Below are 16,729 nucleotides of genomic sequence, written 5' to 3' on the forward strand. Positions count from 1 at the left end.
CTCTGGAACCTCAAACAATTGTGTTTTGTACTGTCACACATTGGTACACAGAAAAATTCCCACCTGCAATCTGCAACCTTTTTTTTCCATGAAACAGCAATTTAAGGAGTTTAAATAACTGTCATGAGAGCTGACAAAATCAAGCACCATCAGAGACATAAAATAGGTTTTATTAAACAGCAAAAACAGGCCTACACAACTACGTACATAAAACATGATTTAAAGTTATAATTGAAAGCAAGTGTAGACTTACATATGTGGAAGTCTCCAAAGAATCTGTATTCACCAGCACTGGAGGGGGATTTGCCTTTAAAAAAAAAATTACACAGCATAAGAAAATGCAATATTAACGAGAATTTTACAATATTTAACTTGCTGACTTTCTCAGAGTTCTGTTAAAAGGCAGCCTCACCTTGAGAATCTCAAAATTGACCTCCTGAAACACTTGTTACTATCCTGAGCAAACTGCTTCCCTAACACAAAACCACACTGTTAGGGAAGACTGGGAAGACTGAGACCATATTTAGTATCTACGTTCTGACATTTATTGTCTTGTTTTTCAAAAGAAAACCTGAGTAATGCTACCATTTGACATGATGCCAATTACCCTAGTACTTGTGGTATGATACACAGAGGTTGTTTTACCAGTCAGTATCTCAAAAACAATTTTTGGTGGATTTGATTTCCATTTCTTCCCATCAGGAACAGTCACCACCCCCCTTTGCAAACTGCAAAACGGAAACCTGCAGAATGCAACTTAAGGAAGAAAGGACCTACAAAACTGACTTGCAAAAGCAAACCCACAGCAAACATTGATTTACCACACAGCACCACATGCTTCCATCAGAAAATTGTTAAGGATTAACAGGACATAAGAAGTCAGATTATTGCCACAGAAATCTGAAACAATATTAGCATTTTTACAATTTAGGAACCAGTAGAGTAAGTTTACGCTTCTAGGTCTCTCACACCACTGAAAATTTTTCTGTGAAAAATGTGGTTCAACTGAAAGAAAATCCATAGGAACTGATGGAATTTCTCTAAAATATTTCCAAAAAAAGAGATTTCTGATTTATCCATCAATTATCTGCCTTTAAAATAGGCAGCATCTAGCCTGCTCTAAGAACATAAAAGAAACAGTGTGCAGACTCCAAATACTGCTGATTATTAAGTTCAGTGGCACTAAACAAAGTTAATCTCCTTATTGCTTTAATGAATCTGAGAGGGTTTTAATGCATATAAAAATACATTCTCTTTAAATTTAAAACATTTAAGGCATTTTTTAATCTCCTAGGTATGTGTGTGTGTGTAAATAAATTTAGGGATAGTTTAAGAGGCTGCAAAAGAAGCAAGTATTAAACTCATTGCAGTAACCTATTCATATTCTGCATTTTTGTTTCATTACTATGACAGCAACATACTTCTGAAGATTTTGTGATTTTTAAAAACTCCCAAAACTAGGAAGTGATGACTCAGAAGTGCCTTTCAAAAGGCTTATATGAATAATCTACCATCATTACATAGGAGCCATCAATCTGCTATCAAGTGTCAGAAATTAAGCCTGTGTCATTTAGTAAGTACTAAAATCAGGTGGGATCTACACAAGTTAACAGAGCAGACAATTAAAAGTAAAAGGAAACAAAAAGGATGACACATTTGACTGTCAAAATGCCATCAAAAGCCTTTCTCACCCAGCAATTCCCTCAATAGAAGCATGGGTACACTTCATGCAGTAAAGACATTAAGCACTAGTTATTAATGTCACAATAAAAATCTCTGTCAAAACAACACTATTCCTCACAACCATTTTCTACCATTAAGTTAAATTTCCTTTTCGGCTTCTTATTCAAGTTAAAGTTCTATTACAATAAGAGCAAATTAAAAATAAGAACCTGTACTAGAAAAATCAATCTATCACCATGATTTATTAAGGCTACCATAAATATAGTTAAACCATATTTTTTTATGTTTATGCTGAGAAGAATGCAAGGATTAATTGCTCAGTCATGGCCTCTTCAGTCCATTTTGGAATGTATTTTTATTTAATATTAGGATTCTGTAATATACAATTATATTCAACAAACACAGTGCCAGTGAAAGCTGGCTCCCCATGATGTTTATCTTTGGGGCAGATACGTGTTGTTCTTTTCACGTTTAAAAAAAAGACAAGACTACTAAAAGTAAAATTGATGTTAGTAGGTGAGGTTTGGTGAACAGCGTGTTTGACACACAAATCAGCCAAGCAATGCAAAACCCCTTTCTAAGTTACATGATTGTTCCTAACACTCCTGCATTTATCCAAACTGTCCATCAAGAAGTAGCAATTTACCATCTTTTTCAAACATGAATGAGAAAAGCTGTGCCAGGCATTCCAAAGGTACTGTCTGGACACGGTTGCACTGGCCTGTCCACCTCATATCCTGATGTGGGCAGAAGCCCTCTATAAGATAGGAGTATTTCTAAAACTAATCAAATCTCTGGTTTCTTGATGGAAGAAGTACAGGTGACAGATTAAAATAAACATACCTACTGGAAATTACACTATAAAACAGTGTAAAATTTAAAATAAAAAAATATAACAAATATAAAAAAATAATAAAATAAAACAGCAAAAATTTTTGTTAATTATGGATTATGCAAAAATTAAAAACTCAGCAAAGACAATAATTACCTCCTGTTGCAAGTTTAGTCAAGTAGCTTGAAAGTAAAACTTAAGAAAAAAATACTGACATGTATACTACAAAAACTTTCAAGTAATGTTCTGGATAGCTTAACTTCCTTTTAAAGTTAATAAATATCTGTCACCAAATGACTCCAAAAACTGACCCATCTTTTCAGAAGGTGTGCACTCATCATTTCAGATTTCTGCTCTGAAAGTTACAGTAAAGTTACAAAAAACTAAAAGCAGAATGCCAATCTATATGCAAAAATGTAATTGCTGCCTATCCTAGATTGCTCCATAGCTTGCCATGCTGTGGTCACATATTCCAAGTCACTTGGGAAATATTAACATTAACTCATGTTTACTGCCTTCATTTGTCTTGGTAGGGTTTGGTTTTTGTTTTGGGGGGTGTGTTGACATTATGGGACCTAAAGGATAAAGGCCCAGAAGGGAAACACATTTTATGAGTCAAATATGTTAGGAATGGAGAGGTAAAAAGATCCCTTTTGCACTCTAAATGCCCCCTGAAACAGTAATACCAACAAATGGGTGGAGAACATGAGAAACACCATGCAAGTGCAACCGAAGAAAGACATGTATTAAGCATTTATAAATAAATCAAGCAATAACACTTTAGTAAGGGTGAAATGGCTCTAAAGTTGTTATGTGAACACAAAATATCCTATTGCCTCTTTCCATTCTTTTGGGTGTTTTTTCTTTAGTTCTTTCACAACTTACTAATTACTTCCATATGCAAATATAAATATTTAAATGGACTAAAAGCTGTCATAAAATGAACAAAAGTTAGGGTGAAATTCTAGTGTATTTAACAGCTCGCCTCCAACCTGAGTGTGGAGTAGCAAAAGGCATATTTCAACAAAGCAACAAAATAAAGAAATAAAAGTTGAACAAATTTAACAGAACAAAACAAAACGGAATAAAAACCTGTGGTATGGTAGATGGGATGGTCTCAGCAGGGACTGGTGGGACAGGGATCACAGGGACAATGGGAGAAGAGGAAGGAACAGCTTCTGTGGGCTAAAAATCACCAACAAAATGTCAAAAATAATGAAAACTAGAAAAACAGTTTAAAACAAACAAAATTCAAATTTAACAGCTTAAACAACAATGAACTAGCACATGGATTTGGAGACTCTACAACTCAGACAGTTCCCTTGACCCACACTGTACATGGCAGCACATCCCCAGCACTGCACTGATGGCAAGGAACCCAAAGAAGCTGGACGTGTCCAGGTGGATTATTCACACCAAGGCACTCACTCCTGCAGCACTGAGACTTTGGGGTCTGACAAAAAACCTGCCCAGATCAATGAACAGACTCAGGCTTTTTGTGGGCTGGTTTCACAACAGAATCCCTTCACCAATGTACAACAGAGTGCAAAAGCAGGGAACAGAGGCTGAAGTTAATAGCACTCAGTAAAGTTAATAATCCTCTTTGATAAGGAAAAATCAGAAGTACCTTAAGGTTTCTAAACTTCACAAAAATCAAAGAAAACCTTTTAGTCAAATGGGTGGAAGGTCCTAAAACAGATCCAATTTACCTCTCAAAGATCTTCACACAGGTTTACCAAACATCTGCAGACTAGGAGAATTTTGGTCTTAGGAATCTTCATTAAAATAATAACCAGGAAACCTACTGACACTTAAGCTGCTAGGAAATAAGATTCCAAACAGCATTTTGAGCAAAACGTTGACTCAAATATTTTTGAGATGTTCACATACTGGTTGTCAACATGCTGTCAGCAACATAAACTGCTGGCAACTATCATCAAAATTACAAGCTGAACAGCAGATCAAAGTTCTTGCAATTTAGTTGTTCCAAGATGTTCTTGTGATCTTTAAAAATAATGAGCATAATGACAAAAGAAAATACTAGATCCTGAAAGTGAACAAAACCCCCAGAACATAACAGTATGAAACACGTTTTAAAAGTTTGAGGTATTTTAAAATACAAAGCAGCATACATCAACAGCAGCCACCAAATTAAAGAGCAATAGCAAATAATGAAGAAACCTGTAGCAGTCCAAGAACAGCAACACATATTAAATGTACAGATGGTATTTCTATAGGGTTGTTTTAGCTCAAAGTCAATCCACCCAAAATGAAAGCTGGTGAAACACATTGCAATTACTGAAAGATGCAAGAACAAAATATATTTGATATCTTGAGAGGCAAACCTAATTAAAGCACTCTTACATCTATGGACTAAAGCACAACATTTCAAGTGTTTCAAAGACGAAGGTAGGGGAGAATCTAAATTGGTCTAGAAAAATATTAATATGGCTTTTGCAAAGGATGCAGGAAATGCTCAGTGCAATAAATATGTGGCTACTGAAAGAACACCACAGCCTTTAGAGGACAGATCAAAGTAAACAGCTCAAGCAATCACTCAGCCCTACACATGCAAAAAATAAGCCACCCCTTCAAGTCTGCCTTGTTCCAAAGTAAGTGGCTTTCCATGTAGGTACACACTAAAAATCCTATTAACCAAAATTTCAGATATACACATACTACATACCAAAATACAACACAACATTAAGGCTGAAAAGCTAAGCATTGGCTTCACAGTTACACTCCTGCAATACGAAAGGTCAAATGGAAGTTGTTCTGAGATCCTGACCATTTACTTCCTTGACCTTCGACCAGATAAAAAAATTACCATTGTTGCAATGGATTTCCTTATGGGCCAAACGACCTGCACCCCTCTCTTTGCACCAAATGTCAGCTTTATTTTCCTGCTTCCTTTCTTTCCCCAATTCCTAACTCTCTCCTCTCTATGGGTTTCTCATCCCAAAGTGCTTCAAAAATCCTCCCAACCAGTTCCAAATTTTATCCTTATTATTTTAAAACTGACTTTGTTCATGACTTTTAATTCTTCCAGGGTCCAGCCTCATAAGTTATTCATGCTGTCTTTGTATTTTCCCTTTGTGCTGTTGGTTTAGGATCCACTGCTCCTCCAAGCATCCTGGCAGTGTTCCTGTAGAGCCTTCTCCACTACCATGTGGATGAGGAAAGAGGCAGCAACACTGGCAACCACTTTCAAAGGATATGCAAATCCAAATGAAGGCAAGACTGTCTTCAGTTAAATGTTTCATAGAATACATTAAACTGATGCAGGCACTGTGTCTATCACAAGGAAGGACAATACAAGAAATTAAAAGATTTTCACTCATTAGATAAAGAAGACCTGGAACTTCCTTATAACAGAAGAATACTGATTTGATTTTATTAAAATACACAATCAGTCTGCAAATAATTATACAATACAGGTACCTGTGACAGCACCTGAATAAGCTCCCAGAGTATCATCTCAATGCTCTACTTTCCAGGAATTTTCAAGAAGCATTTGTAATTTTTAGGAATTCTCCAAACATACACTGAACTATTCTGACGCATAAAAGCTTACTCTCAAAATAACTTTCAATAAAAATGTCCGACTAAAGCATTTGATGATCATGGTTTAAACAGACACAAACCAATATAAAATAGAAAGAAAGTAGCAGGTCAATTAAAACCTTCTTTTGAATATGTTTGAACTGCAGTACACAATTATGATACATTATTACATGTAGGAATGCACAACTTGAACTATAACTCACTTGAACAGATCTGCCAGCCAAAATAAATGTGCTAACACCTACAATGAAAAGTCATTCTGTTACAACAGTATAAAAAAAAGTTACTTGATATTTATTAAAGTGGTAAATCTTTATTTAAAGATGGACTTTAAAATTTATATTAAAAAATCATTTAAGTGGTATGTTTACAACAGCTACGATAACAATGCCTTTAAGTGATCAACTGAGTGCCTCCAAATCTAACACTACATCCAGATGTTGTGAAAAGTAATTTCACCCATTTTCTCATGTTTAACCCACACACAGTAAGTCCATCTGTGAGAAAATACCAGCTAATCTGTAACTAAATCAGAGCACCATACACATCCTCAAGGAGACCGACTAAGCCAGCAAATTCTACAACACTGTTCTTAGGAAACTATGAAAAGATGCACTTTGGAGAACAAAAATCAAGCAAACCAAACTTTCCTCATTTGAAGAAATTACTGTAAACCCCCATGTTGTATACAGCGCAGCGACCTTCATTGGAAAACATAAGAGCATTTATTCCTTTGCTAATCTGATTTCAATAATTGCTACTTTGATTTCTAGCCATAAAATACAAAGGAAAATTAAGTAAGGAAGTCATTAGAAACAGCAGGGATAAAACTATAGAAAGAAAAAAAATGCAACACATTTCCTACAGTTTTCATCCAAAATGCACATCTCTAAACACGTAGTGCAACACCTACCTTTCCTAAAGAGCAATTAGAGCACGAGCCAGCAGACACCCAACCACTAGCAGCTTTTACTTTTGCTGTGCTTTTTGTAGGGCTCTTTTTTACACTGTCACGTAGGTTTACAAATTTCCCTCTGTGTTTGGCAGACACTGGCAGTGTGGAGGAACTGAAAGGTGCCCGAGTGCTCGGTGCCCACTGCGGGTGCCGGAGCAGCTGCTTTGGCTGCATATGAGGATTTTGACGTATTTCCATTCTTGGGTTCCTCGTTAAATCAGAGAGCTTGAGCGTTCCCATTTCACCACCATGAGTAGTCATCAAAGTCGCAACACTAATAGTACTTTTTGGAAAAAAAACCAACCAAACAAAAAAAAAACCACAACCAAAAAAACCCACCAAACCAAAACCACCCAACCAAACTATGGAAGAAAAATAAATGAAAATATTTCTTCCTGAGGAAGTTAAAAATATGTTTTCTAGATTATGGTCATATGAAAAAACCCTACATGCTCTACATTAGCTAGGTCTGCATGTTGTGTGTTCTCTCACTCTATTTAAAGAGCACCATTGAACCACCACACAACAGTCAATTTGCTGGGCATAAATAATCAATGCAATGCACAAATTATTGAATAGAGGGCAAAAGTCATCTGACTATTATAAAGAAGCTACAAAAGGTTATTTCTCCCATAAGCTCCTACTATCCCTTAATTTTTCTCCATTTTACCACCTCAAAATTTCTTCAAGGTTTACATCTAGAAAATTTTTTAATTCTTCTGCTTTTCTGAATGCTTCACGGGGGCAGAAAATTAATGAATTTACAAGAAGTTCACGATGGAAAGTATATGAATTGCGAATGAGCAGATACATTGTACAAGATTTCAACATTAAAATTTCAAAGAAAATAAATTTGTTAATACCATACTAAGAAGAATTACGTTGTGTTAATAATTTTAAGCGTTGCATTCCCATGAAATACAGCAGCACCATGAAACCACAACTTTAAGGCACACACTGTTTAAAATAAAATATTTTTTAAAAATTTAAGGCATTTAAATGAACATGAGTTTTTTATCATTAATTCAATTTTTAATGCCAAGGATGCATGATCTCTATATTACATTTTTATTCCAATATTCAAAACAAAAAAAAGCTCCAAAATGAGTCCTTCCCCCATTCCCCCCCAAAAATACAAAAAGAGGAACTAGCTTGATTTAAAGACGTTGTTGAGTATTTAACTTTACCAGCCTATTTTAAATTCTAAAAAAAGGTAAGGGTCAAAGGTCATTTCCCAGCATCTATATGAAAATGGACAGCTAAATACAGACACCCATATTCCCAGCCTTACAGAGGAAAGAAGTGTGCTCGAATCAGTGGCCAGTGTCTTCTCAGCAGGGACACACAACCAGCATTTGCACAGCGTGCACCATCTGCCTCTTGCCCAGTGGGTCTGTTCTAGGAATATGCTGTGGATGTGAATATCTGGTGCTGGATATGATGAGAATGAAGGACACCAGCCCCATAGGAAACACAGCTTGATTAGGTCAGCTGTACTGTATTTAGATAACATGGAGAGATTTCATCAGTTCACAGCATTAAAACGTGGTTATTCTCTGTCTCACATTACACCTTCCTACAGCAAATGTATTTAAATTATGAGTCAGCAGAATTTTTACACACAGAATAAAGGAATAAACATACAGACCTAAGTACAAACATTTCCAGTTATTTACAGCATGAATATTAAGAGATAAATAGGTACTGACAGATGCTCCTCTAATCACCAAGAGCTGCCATGTCTCATCTTCTGTCCAGAATGGATGTAATCAAGAGCTGCAGAACATATCATTAATGCAATATTCATAATGCAGAGACAGAAATGTTTCTGGCCAGTGACAGGAAACCAGAAACGTGTTGGCCATACCAACATTCTCAGACTTGAGCAGGTACATGGCAGGGATGTCTTCGACCTGTGAAGCATTTGGGAGCTGGAGGACTGGGTCCCACTAATACATGTGGGCAGGTGCACCCAGGTTCTTCTGTTCCAGAGAGCCCAAGAACCTCTAGATTTTAACACTCAAGGGCAAAGGCAGAGATGATGATAAGCACGTTGTGAATGTGCATGAAGGTAAATAGTTCGAAACCAGCACATCACAACTTTTTCTCCTTTGAGAAACATCCACATTAATACTGAGCAGCTTCTAAGGCACATTCTCCAGCCTGCAGGGATTACTTGGATGGAGGCTGTCTTGTGTTGAAGCCCCTATATCAGTATCCTCTTTGGCAACTGTGCTAAATGGCAGCTTTTGTAGACCACAAACATTTCTTTTCCAGAGACATTCAAGATCGCTTGAGGTTTAGCAGGATGCATTTATACCACCCATTTTACTTGCATATCAGTACCCAGCATGACATTGTCTAATTACTAAAATGTAGAAAAGAAGAAGCAAAAGGGCTAAGGGTATAAAGCTTTTCTCTTGCATACATAATAAATTCTAAAATACATGATGTTCCAGATTCAAAAGGAACATTTTATTCCTGGAGGCATCAACTTTGCTGAAAACACATAGACCAAGTAGTGTGTTGATTAAAACAAAAATAAATTAGCTTTTAAGAGTGCTAAGTAAAAAAACTGAGGGCAAGGGGACGAGAGGCTGGATATTACATTCTTGGAAACTCAGCTGTCTGCTTCCTATATTCTCCTCCAAACAGGAAAGGGGAAGACACAATGCAAAAGATGAGACAAAGGAATTCACATATCTCCAGTGTGCTTTCAGACATTTTGACTTCAGTGGCAGAAGAATGAACATGATGCAGCACAAAACTGCTAACAGCGTGATTTTGTTTTCTGGCAGTCATGCCTTTGGTCCCTGAGGTGATATCAGTAAGGTATCAATAATTAAAAGAAAACAAAAACTCGAAGGCAATTGTAGTTCCAAAAGCAACAGTCCAATCATTAAACACAGTCAAGGAACAAGAGGTACAGGCAAAATACCTAACCCCATGCAGGGCTGCATAGTGTGCCACGACAATCTCCAGTGAAAAAGCTGAGGCTGCATTGAAATTTCATGTTATGCAAGTATAGAAAGTGAGTACACATAATCAAAGCAGAGTAATGCTTATATAGAACAATCATAGTATAAACAAAATAAAAACATAACAACAAAAAACAACAAGAAAAGGAAGAGAAGACAAGAAGAATGTTATTAAAAGAGATTAATCAGATATTTGAGAGGCATAGAGATGAGTCTGCCCAATTATATTCACATGTGAGATAAGGCAGAGCCTGCCTTAGAGTCACACTGGTAGAATAAAAAACTCTGGCAAAGGAGTGGGACATATGCACAACCCAAAGGAAAAAATGCAGTTGTGTAACTGAAGCTGCACAGGTCTGGCAGATCATCTCTTGACTGCAGAAAGCAAATGTTCTCTGCAGACTACTTTAATTACTAGCATGAGCTGCTCTGCTCTAATATCAAGTGCTAAGTGATTTTTCATAACCAGAGGGGGTTCAGGATCAGGTTGTGCTTTCATATTAAATACCAACTCTGAACAATTTGTTGCTAACACAAAGCTGATTCATCAATATTTTATTCTTTTAAATTACTGCATCAAATATACAGTGCACACTTTGCAGCAATCTGTTAAAGTACCAGTAATCTTCTATAAGTAGTTTTTCTTCAAGAATCATTTTCTTTCCATATTCTCTACCACCCACTCAACAGCTGAATAACAACAATACTCGTTAAAAGGGAAAATAGTACTAATATTTAACCAACGATGTCTACTGCAAAGGTCTTTTTTAAAGCTTTGATGACCAACTTTCATTACTTCAAAAAGCAATTCTAATAGCTGGAAGAATACTCCAAAAATAATTTTGTACTTTGCCCTTCCCATTGCCTTCGAGCAGATACTACAAAATCAGCAACTTCTGTTAATATGACTTGACCAACGAAAACAAGTCCATATTCATCACCTCTTCTTGAAAGTAGTGCACAAAACTTTAAAAGTGGTAAGAAACAATTTTGATCCAATATCCACTGACAAAGCTGAATTTAAAAGGCATAGATTCTTTCTAGAGATATATAGTTTAAGGCCTGGCAGTGTAGTTTTGTGTCTTTTCTCTGAACTACATCCTAGAATGCCACAGGACATGTCACTAGTGTGTGCGCTATTTTAGGAACTTTGCATCCATCTTCCTCAAAATCACAAAAGTCAATACTCATCTAAAAATACCTTCAGGGATTTATAGGCTGTTTCATGGAGTCTGACAGTGATAAGAATAAAGCACAACTGCCACTCATCCTCATTCCTAATCCATGCTATCCATGTATGTTGCCCAGAGGATCTAACTCTGAGCACACAGCCAGCACTAAACTCATGCACCATCTCTGTCCTATTCCTCTCTAAGTCAGTGCCAGCCTGTGGCTTTGGCAGGTCCTTAGCACCATGATGTTAGTGACTTGTATTGCTAAGCCATAAATTTGAAGACATGCATATTTTTCCTGAGTATATTTCTGCACTACTTTAAACAAAATTTAGCTTTCAGGAGCATCTGAAAACAAAACATAACACAAGCCCTAAAGCCCCAACTGAGTTTCAAAGAAACCAAATCAAAAATTACCAAGTTTCTCAAGAGCTAAAAACATGTAGAACTATCTGAACATAAGTAATCATGTTGCAAGTGAAGTATTGTCTTGAAATTTCAAACAACATTCATACGTCAAACCAGTATGTAACACAATCAGGTTAATATGCTGTATGTATCTGAATTTTGAGAGCTGCACAGACACAAGCCCTAGCTCAGGCCAGGCAGGAGTCCTGTCAACACTGGTAAGCCAGTCTAGAGAGCAAAATATGCTGAATACACTGAACGGGAAGCAGAACCCACAAATAAGACAATACCATTAATACAAGAACAACTCACTATTACCTGACCAGGGTAAATTATAAGCTTAACCAGAATGGCCTCAACCCGTAGGTGGTTACAATTAAGCCTTCCTAACATTCTGCACTGATGCAAAGATAACTTTGGGTTTCTGATTTGTGTTTCCAACTCTCCTACCCCTTTCAAGGGCTCCTCTTGTACCTTGCCATGATAGAGCAAAGACTGATTATCATGGTGTCCCAAGGATGAAGGAATAAAAAACCCTGGGTCTCCACCTGGATGATATCCAGGTTTCTCCAAAGAGAGTTTGGACAGAAAGCCCAGCAACAAAGAAGCTGAGTTTGAAGCCAGACCTCCGGGTCTGCCTACATGAAGAGGGATGAGTTAGTACACAATGGTTTAACAATGAGAATTTGAGGACAGGCAAGTTCATCTTGGAGCTGTAACATCAGTTCAGGTAAGTTCTGTAACAAAGATATCAAAGTTTTTCTGGATCCCAGAAAGGAAAAGACATACCCAGACAGGGCCTGTGGATTAAAAGGACTAATCTGAGTGCCTGTGACTTTACTTTAGATCTCACCTTTTTCAGAGTGAACCACGGCTATTGAAAATTTTACCTCTGTGAGCACTCTATTTTAAAGACACACCATTAGCATGCAAGATATTCTAAACTGTAGGGATTATCTGGTTGCTTGATTTTGTGTTGGTTCGTTTTGTTTTTTTTTAAACTCAGTCAACAAATTGATTCTCTAACCTAGTTTCCTCCTCAAACCCCACAGCATTTTACAATGAACTCAAATGAACTTAAAACTCTGAACTTAAAATATAAATAAATAGCTTTGAAGGGTAAAAACAAAGACAGCAGAATTTCAGTAAAATTACAGATGGTGAGAATGACCTGATTTGAAGACAAATAAGAAATTTATTTACTGTTTCAATTCCTTATTGCAATCTTTATCTACAAAAACAGCCTAGTGAGGAACAATTTGCACCACAGTTACCCAAGCCAAAGTAAAGCAGTGAAGGCAGCGACAGAGACTCTTATTGCTGAGGTAGGCTGTAGCAAAACTAGAGTTTTGTGTATGAGATAAATGAACACCACAGAGCAGAAATGGGGAACCTGGACCTACAAAATTATCATCAATGCTACCACACAGTATCTTATGGTTGTTCGATGAGAAAAATTTCCAGGTGCTAAGAATCTCATGCAAATACAAACAACAGCCTCAACAGAATGAAATCTGTTCTCTCTCTGTTAAGACCTAAAACTGGACCCTTGAAGACTTTCCTTACTGTCCACTTCTTATGTGAGGTATTCAGAAAGACTTACTTAGCTCAAATTAATTTGTCCTGTCACATCTCTCAGGAACTGAGTTTAATCTCAGTCATATTCCAGATCCACACACAAAGTTAATAGAAGTTTTAATAAAACTAATTTGTGGCTTCTGTTTTTTAAATACCAAGCAAATGTCCAGTACTGAACTCTTTGCAGCAGGTTAGTCATCCGTATTCACCAAGCAACTCAACACTCTAAGCTCAAAACAGAATTAAAAGGCTCCTCATTAAGTTCATAAGTGCTATTGAGTATGAATTTAATGCATTTAATTTGCAACTTAAAGCAAGGCCTAGAAAGCTCCTTTAAAGAAACATCAGTCTTAAGAACAATAGCTTTCATTATAATGCTAATGCATCCACAAAGAAGCCCAAGCAGGGTTTTAGCATCAGAAAGAGCCCAGAAAAAGAAAAAAACATATTCTAAGACTTTATTACAGAAAAATAATGGCAGCTCTTGGGTGTCAATATTTTTGATATTCACAGTAGAAAGGGTATGCTGTGCTAGGAAACTGAGATGCGATAAACTGTTCACTCCTAGGAACATTATTAAATCAAAATACAACATTAAAGGTTAGGTACTGTTTACATGTTTCTCAGAACATATAATTTGCAATAATTTCTAAATTATTCAGAAAATGAGTAAACCTAGACAGAATGCCCATTCTGTTATTTATAATTCATTTAAATATCAAAGAAGTCCTATCTAGCTGTCATACTGAAAAGGGAACTCGCTCAATACTAGAAACGTGGCAATTAATTGTCGAAACTATCTCACTACTCTTCTGTAACAGTTTTTTTTGTTGGGATTTTTTTTAATTGAGTGTATCTACAAGAACCATTATTCATAACATATGAAAACTTTGCATGTGAACTTCATCTTACCTAAAGTACAATTAGAGTAAGAAACATTCAGGTTCACTTATAGCACCCCACTGCCCTCGAAGTACTTAAAGGACAGTCTCAAAACAAGGAGTAATGAAGTGATCTGAAGCAAGTCAGTGAATCTGAGCTAGAGCTTCCCATTTTAAGAGAAGTATTTATTATTTTACTGACAACTGTATTAATCTATGAACAATCTATTCTCTGTTGAAAAATATTTTTATAAAATAAATAAATTTGCCATAGAACACTAAACATGAGCAGAACATCATTTACCTCACACTAGTGAACAGCAGACAGAAAACCACACCAGGAAAGTAATCTATAAAAACCCATTAATTAAAATCCATTAGCTTTCAGGACATAAATGTCAGGAAAAAAAGGAAAATTAACTACTTGATTTATGCTTAAATTAGTGTTATACTAAAGCCACTCCTTCATTTACAAAAGGCTTCATTCATATCAGTGGCAGTAGCATTTTATCTTGACACAAGCTGAATTCTTCACAAACATACACTGCTACTTTCACTACGGTCCTGAAGGCTTTATATTGCTACCCACATCTACCAGCTCGGTACCTCAGCTGATTTCATTCATTCTTACACCACAGAGACCGTGCAAGCTGGGATGACAAACTCAGCATTTTGTGCTGATATCAAACAGACCAAAACATCCATTTTGTGTGGCACTTCCTTGCCTTATTTACACTGGATAAAAGGAATATTAACTATACTGACCTGAAAAAACCTGGGTAACAATAAATAGTACAAGTAGCAGCTTAAGTTTCTCAGACTGTTATAAAATATATGAAACAATGTAAGCTTTTCTGGAGTTATAACTTCACTTCCATTAAGTTTTGGTCTAATTGTGACAGGATACTAGCTTACACAATCATTTCTGCCTATTTCCATTTGGTAAAGGCAATTAAAGTGCCTAATCTATAATACGTTTGAAATTTCAAATTCTTCACTACAAAAAAAGTCTGTAGAAAGGACTAAGACAAGGGCTTTGATTTCTGAATTTATGATTCAGGAAAAGCAAAACAGGATTAATCAGACCCTCAAGAGTCTCAGCTATTTAAGGAAAATTCTGCAGTTTCCTTTTTATAATCTCTAACCAACAACACTACACAACATATTTCTACTAATGTTTCAAGTCCTAAAACATTGAGAAGCTAAGAGACATTAATTAAATCTTTAAACAGTTTAAAGAAAAAAAGAAGTGAGGTTATGGCCGGCATTTATTTACCTACCTACCACAATTACTGAAAAAGCACTCACTTTTTTCTGCCCTCAGAACAAGAAGATACCAGCCTTTAGCCACACTGTTATAACACTGGTGAGGCCATGAATGAAGTCCTGAGTTTCAGACTGACTTTGACAAGTGAGGTTCCACTTTGGAACCAGTGTCCAGTGTCCAAGCTGCTCCTTTCCCAGACTGCTCTAAGCTGGCCTAGTCCCTGTCTGCCTCTGTAGAGTAATGAACTAAAATAAAATAGAGTCAACAACAGAACAGAAAAGACAAATCTGACTCTTCCATCCAAGAAAAGGCTATTTCCGTAAAAAAATACCCTGAATTCTGTTTCCAACACTGTCTTGCATTTAAAAAAACTTTGAACATAATGCAGAAGAACAGGTCCCATAACCCCAACTCTCCTCCCCCTCATTAGGCTACAAACAAGCAAAAGCAGCTCTTTGACTGTTGAATCCTTGCCACTAAAAGAATACTGGCTAAGTTAATGAAAACTCATGGACTCAGCATTATTAAACACACAAGTCATCTCCAGCTCTTGGAATCCCTCTACTGGAATAGGCAGAAATCTCTGAAAGCTTCACAGGAAGTATCACAGCTCTTTGGCCTGGGATTATACTCTACCCTAACCCTCTGCTCTGGCTGCTGCTGAAACTAGGGCACCAGTGTGACAGACATCCCAATAGTTTTCTTTGGCAGTTCTTCTTTTCCAATGAGCAAAAAAGCAAGTAGAAAATTGTATTTTACAGGACATTCTGCTTCATCTGATTATGGTTGCTGAAGTTGAAGAACGAAAGTTGATAAAAATTGAGCACTGCAACAAAGGTAAAAATGAGCAGGTGAAGAAATAGGGTGAAACAAGTTAAAAATTAACACTGAAAACTATGAAAGAAGGGAGTAGACTAACAGATATGTAAAAACAAGTGATAATGCTATAAACAGATAACTACTTAATTGCTTTAGATTTCAAGAACCAGAAAACAAAATGTATCTTTTTGTGCTGGTTTCTGAGGCTCAAACCCAAATTAGCAACTGTCAATTACGCTTTTCAACTCCTGCATTACTTGAATTTAAGTGACAGCAGTAATGTATGGTAGAAAAATTAACACCAGAAAAAACCCAACCTGCCAGCACTCGGGCCATTTCCCAACTTCATCAGACCACAAAAAGATTCTACGGTTCCCAGATGGGCAGCATTGTATCTACTGTGCTTAGGAGATGGTATAGCAAGTAAAACACAAGAATCTTTCTAATTCAGACATGCCTTAGGGCAGCAGCTGGGAATTCACCTGTTACTTGTATCATTAATCACATTCTCTGGGACTATTAATCTAACCACTAGTCCTTTCCAGATACATTTCAAGATTAATTCCTGCCACTCTGATCATCTCATGACTGA

At 36.6% G+C, this 16,729-nt stretch overlaps 1 protein-coding gene across 21 annotated transcripts in view; it reads right to left on the reverse strand.

The window, feature by feature from the left end:
- DLG1 (discs large MAGUK scaffold protein 1) overlaps positions 1-16,729 on the reverse strand; it is a 149,836-nt gene that overhangs the window by 57,461 nt on the left and 75,646 nt on the right. For 12 of the 21 annotated variants that reach the window (XM_042042537.1, XM_042042533.1, XM_042042532.1 and 9 more), the window contains 2 exons: positions 3,608-3,700; positions 254-307 (listed from right to left, as the gene is read on the reverse strand). In XM_042042537.1, coding sequence (XP_041898471.1) covers positions 254-307; positions 3,608-3,700 — 147 coding nt within the window. The remainder of the gene's footprint in view (positions 1-253; positions 308-3,607; positions 3,701-16,729) is intronic. The other 9 variants (XM_042042539.1, XM_042042549.1, XM_042042536.1 and 6 more) reach the window with 1 other exon arrangement.

This window comes from Corvus kubaryi, unplaced genomic scaffold (genome assembly GCF_017639235.1).
Source record: "Corvus kubaryi isolate FWS band 111438036 unplaced genomic scaffold, C.kubaryi_AGA036_p1.0 37397, whole genome shotgun sequence".
Taxonomy (NCBI): domain Eukaryota; kingdom Metazoa; phylum Chordata; class Aves; order Passeriformes; family Corvidae; genus Corvus; species Corvus kubaryi.